Here is a 5,381-nt window from a genome sequence, read left to right as displayed (position 1 = left end):
AAAAACCTCGATGGGCGGGCGGCGGGCGGGCGGGCGGACAGACACACGACCGGCCCAACTCAAACACAAAGAAAGAAAGAAAGAAAGAAAGAAAAGAAAAGAAAAGAAATTGTATGGAAGGAAGGAAGGAAGGAGAGAAAGCAAAAAGCAAAAAAGAAAGAAAGAAAGGAAAAAGCAAAGAAAAGCAGGAAAGCAAAAGGCGGGGCTTTGCCTTGCTTTTTACGCTTCGCCGAAGGAGATGCCAGCTGGCATGTGACCGCGTCCTGCTTTCCTTTTTTTCCTTCTCTTTGCTTTTTTCTTTTTTTTTTTTTTTTTTGCTTTCTTTAGGCCTACAAAAAGCTGCGCAGTTTTGCTTTTTCTTTTTCTTTTATTTTCTCGGATGAAGGAAAAAAAAAAAACCAAAAGAAAAAAAGAAAAAAAATGTACCATTCTCTTTTATTTATTTATTTAGTTTATTTTTTAATTACATGCTTTTGTGGAAAAAAAAGGAAAAGAAAAAAGCAAAAATTGATGGAAAACATGAAGAGAAAGACACTAATAATTATTAAAAAGAAGAAGAAGAAAGGGGGGGAGGAAAAAAGCATTTTCCTTCGGTGCTTTGCTTTTTTCCTGCGTTTTCCCATTTTTTCTTTCTTGATCCATCCGATCCAATCCGATCCAATCCAATCCAATCCATTCTTTCTTCCCTTTCTTCCTCTGATTTCATCTTCCCCCCCCCCCCCCCCCCCCTCCATTCTGAAACCCTAGCTCCTCAAACCCTAAATAATAAACAAGAACAAGGAACCATCCCATGGGCATGCCCCCCCCCCCCCCCCTCTCTGCCTATCCTCAATGAAGCAGAAACGGCATCTTGAGCTTCACATTTTCGAGCTTTCCTTGTATGAAATTTCTCTTCTTGCAAACGCATCTCATTTATGTTTCTTTTCCTTTTTTCTTTTTTTTTTTCTGATTTAGCTCTCAACAAAGCATCTAACCTCTGCTTTCTTTGCAAAAAGAAAAGGTTATGCTTTTGCTTTCTGATTTTTTCCTCACAAAAGCATCTAATCTCTGTTTTTTTTTTTCTCTGTCTTCCTCTCAAAAAGAACTAATTCTCGATCTTTCCTCATTTCAGCGGTAATCAGATGTTCTGATCTGTAGAAAGCTTCGGAAAAGCCCCAAAAACGCACGGTAAGGTTTTATTTTTCCTATTTCTGATGGATATGTTGTGAATCTCTGCAAGATATTAGTGTGTTGGAATGATTATTTATCGTTTAAGGAGGAATTTCTTCTGGCTGCATCTGTTTAACTTTTTAATGGATAGTGAATGTGTGCAAGTGTGTAATCCATCAGAGTTACTATTGTGTGTAATGTATATACGGTGAATTCTGCTGTTCTCCATGGTATCATTGTGAAATTCGGAAAGTTTCAGATGGATATAATGAATTTCTGTAACCGTTTGATGGATACACTGAATTTAAGCTGATTGATGCTAATTACAGATGGATATATCATGAATCTCTGCAATTTATTGGTGCACCAGAATTTTTTTACCATTGTGGTGTTCATTCTTTGTTTTTTGCTCATTTCTGATGGATATATTGTGAATTTCTGCAATTTTCAGATGTATATCGTGAAATTTTCTGCAAGTTTCAGATACATCAGATTTCCCCATTAGTGATGTTCATCAAAGATTCTTTTTTGAACATCAACCCGTGTTTCTTCTTATCTTTTATGGATACACTCTGAAATCGCTGCAAATTTCTCATGGATATATTGTGAAGTTCTGCAAGTTTTGGATGCATTTGATTGTTCTCTTAAACATCATTTTCCCTTGTTACTTTGTTGTGTTCATATTGTGACTTTTTGCAAGTTATAGATGGATACGTTGAATATCTGCAAGTTTTTGATGGATCACATTGATCTTCTTAAGTGGTTATTATCCCTGTATAATCTATGTTTCTCCTCATTTTGATGGATAAGCAGGATTTTGATGGATATATTGTAAGGTTCTCTTAAGTTTCTCTTAAGTTTCTTATGGGCATGTGTAAATTTCTGCAAGTTCTTGATGCATATAGTGAACTTGTGCTCGTTTTTATTGAATTTACGGATTTGTTCAACTACTTAATGCATTCTTGATTGCTGTGAATTTCCATTTTCCTGATTACTCTGTATCTTCTGATAATTTCTGACAAATATATTGTGAACTTATGCAAGTTTTTTATAGATACACTGAATTTCAGCAAGATCTTGATGGATATTATGTGGATTTCTGTGTAATTTTGATGGATATAATCATGTGAATTGGTGCACTTTGCTAGTAGATAGATTGAGAGTTGCTTAAATTGTTTTCCTTTGTATATATCCCATGAATTTCTGCAAGTTTCTGATGCATTGAAGATTTGTGTTGAATCTTCTTTCTTCTCTATTAAATTTGTGTTTTATTCTTCTAGGTCAAAGAAAGGGTTACAAAATATGTTGAAGCAAGAGCAGATCTTGCAATCACTAGAGAGCTTAGCCTTGGATAATATGGAAATGCTCGGGCACATCCTCATCCCCGCCTGTGCTCTCGGCCCTGAAATTCTTAGGCAATTTCGTGTTGCAAACCCAAACTGGAGACCTCGAATATTAACCGAAAATTCTTCCAGAGATGATACACACCAGACAAAGAGTTGCTCATCATGCCAGAAGGTCTTTACAGGTAAGGCAACCATTCTAGAATCTTCTAATGGGCATATAAGTTCAGGTAAATTGCCAATTCCACAAACTCCTAATGGCAATGTAAGTTCAGTAATGGCCGAGGGCACAGTTTTGAGCGAGATGAAAGTTGTTGCAGCTCAGCCGGTTTCCATGTCATTTGGAAAGGCTCATGAGACTCTAGTCTCTCGAGGAGAGATTGTTGTGCCTTTGATTCAGCATTCCCAAGTACCCCAATTGAAATCAATGGAAAGTAATGTCAATATAAGTAAAGTGTCTCATCTTCGTTCAATGAAGGCAACGTCCCGAGTTGAGGCACCTGACCCATCAATGGTGATGATGAAGGTTTCTCTCCCGAGGAGACAAAAGCCACCACCACCACCACCATTATCACAACCATTACCAGAGATGGAAGCTCGGATTATTACATCCGACAGTTCAGCACACACAATCAAACCTAACACAAGGGGGGACTTATATGGCAGATTGAACCCACAACATATCATGAAATTGCCAGGAATGAGTGATTCTGGAAGAGTTAAAGGATCCGAACTCGCCCTTCTTCCTGCTATTACACCTGACGGGCTTCTTCACGACACTGGAACATCATCCGAGGAGGCATCAGAGGATACCATGGCTCGATCTCAAATGCATACCATGCACGTGAACACATTGCCTCACACTGGTGTTGAGGCGCTTGGGATGGTCAGAACCTCTAAGTCATATGTCACTAGAACCTCTCTCAAGGTTGATGATCCAATATTGGTTGATGATAACGCATTGTTTGATTACATTGTGGCCACACGGAATATACCCAATGGAGAGAGCCTTTCCACACTAGGTGAGCCGATGCAGAAGAACCTTCTACGTCACTACAAAAGCTATCGTCCTCCTTGTCCCCATTGCAATTCGAGTATGCATGTGAAGTTCCGTTATTTCAACAACTCAAGCAAGTCAAGTTTGTTGCAACCCAGGTATACTTGCCGGAACCCTGATACTTGCCTGACAGTACAAGAGAAGACTGGTAAGGCTGGTAGTAGGGATTTCACCCTGCCAAAGCCAAAGGATATTGATAATCACGGTGAAGGGCCAAAAGTATCGCCAGAAGTATCACCGACATTTTTGGCGAGCCAGAGCGGGAATCATGAGATGCAAGTCAAAACACCTAGACAACCTCAGATGATTGCAAGGATAGGCAGCAAACGCCCTGTTCATGGTTTGGATACCCCAAGCAAAGAAGCTTCTGAGAGGAGGGCGAAGTTACCAAACACAACTCTTTCGTTGCAATCACTTAATGGATCAACAGTTGGGGTGGATCCATCTAGCAGTAATAACCAGCTAATTAGGATAGCGGATGTGTCTGGAGGCAATGATAACATGCGGATTGTAGAGTTACCAAAATCCAGAGCTTTACTCACACATGCCCCAAAAGCCATAGAAGACTCTAATAGTTCTTCCTCCACCACACAAACTGCAAGCGACGAACAATTGGGCATTGATGTGAAATGCCAAGCAGCAAGTTCAGAGATAGGGAGACTTATAGTGCAGCCCATCAGTGTACAGACAGTGACGCCGGTAGAAACAGGATCTACTGAGAGATCCAAAGGGAAAATCACCGAGGTCAATATCCGAATGTTCATAGATCTTTCCAATACATCTCCATGTTGAATTTTGTGTGCTAAAAGGGAAAATCACCGAGGTCAATATCCGAATGTTCATAGATCTTTCAAATATATCTCCACTTCGATACTAGTTGGCTTTAAGATTTTCATCTATGTAGTGCGGCGTATCATCCAAAGAACCTTCCGTGAATTGCATGTGCCGTGGTGAGTAAGAAACTTGCTTTCTACCCTTAAACATGTGTAAGCATTGACATGTGCAAAGCTTAACACGGATGTTTGCTATGCCTTAAAGCATATCCATTTTACAGCATTTGAATGATTGAGAAACATGAACATGTGCTCCTCTTTGAGGTACATAAGAGGTATAAGTTCATTTCAGTCATTTGTATGGCAGCGTGTCCTCGTCTCCCACTTCTACCAAAGATGTCGAGAAATCGTACTTGTATCTATTTGAGAGAAAAGAAAGTTGAATGTCCTTGACTTGCTACGATTTATATGTACAGAAACTGTATTATAATTTATCCACAAGTCTAATTTAATTTCTTATTATGTAGTACAAGGATATGTAAGTTGCGAAATTCTGTTAAATTTCTTTCAACTGTGGAGCCATATCCTTCTTGTGTATGGATTTACACTGTCATTTGGTTTGCTATCATTGTTGTCACACATAAGTGGGTACAAATTGGCATCTGAACCAATACTCAAAACTGGAGGAACTCATGCTAACAATCAGGATTCTACATGGTGCAAAGAATTCTTTGTTGGAAATATTCTCTTCTTCCTTGTCAAATTTGACTTTATGTAAAAACTTAGGGAACCTTAACGAAACTTGCGTGTAAGAAAGTTTGATGGATCCTCAGTGGTGTTCTAATCGGTAGAACCATTCTTGGATCCTCAGATCCTCAGTGATGTTCTAGTAGGTTGAACCACTCTTGGATTTGGCTATGCCACCTCTTTTCAGACATTGCATAACCAAGAAAAGTTAAACATGATCCTCATACCAAACCCTTACCAAACTTAGGGGACTAGGTTGTTCATCCATGTCATCATAAGCAAGCGAAAGAGCATTTTTCACTCGATAAAGTC

The 5,381-nt window shown here is 39.2% G+C and overlaps 1 protein-coding gene across 2 annotated transcripts; it reads left to right on the top strand.

Annotated features, from left to right (window-relative positions):
- The first annotated feature begins 862 nt into the window (after nt 1-862).
- Nucleotides 863-4,848, top strand: LOC147863266 (uncharacterized). Of its 2 annotated transcripts, none has more exons than XM_087321266.1 (3): nt 863-878; nt 1,112-1,167; nt 2,430-4,848. In XM_087321266.1, exon 3 carries the CDS (start codon nt 2,452-2,454, stop codon nt 4,339-4,341), a length of 1,890 nt encoding a protein of 629 aa, XP_087177392.1. In that variant the 5' UTR covers nt 863-878; nt 1,112-1,167; nt 2,430-2,451; the 3' UTR covers nt 4,342-4,848. The 2 variants fall into 2 exon arrangements, with proteins under 2 accessions (XP_087177392.1, XP_087177393.1); XM_087321267.1 differs by lacking the exon at nt 863-878 and having other exon boundaries at nt 1,059-1,167; nt 2,430-2,677; nt 2,768-4,848.
- Nucleotides 4,849-5,381: the final 533 nt, after the last annotated feature.

The sequence above is a fragment of the Azolla caroliniana genome, unplaced genomic scaffold (assembly GCF_043228905.1).
Source record: "Azolla caroliniana isolate FFs.n. ecotype wild unplaced genomic scaffold, voAzoCaro1.0.p SCAF_6, whole genome shotgun sequence".
Lineage (NCBI taxonomy): Eukaryota > Viridiplantae > Streptophyta > Polypodiopsida > Salviniales > Salviniaceae > Azolla > Azolla caroliniana.
Note: the sequence above shows the minus strand (reverse complement) of the source record. Positions and strands in the feature narration are given on the sequence as shown.

What these genes read in the sequence shown, in the direction of transcription:
- LOC147863266 (XM_087321266.1), top strand. Translation starts at nt 2,452, where the DNA reads ATGTTGAAGCAAGAGCAGATCTTGCAATCACTAGAGAGCTTAGCCTTG.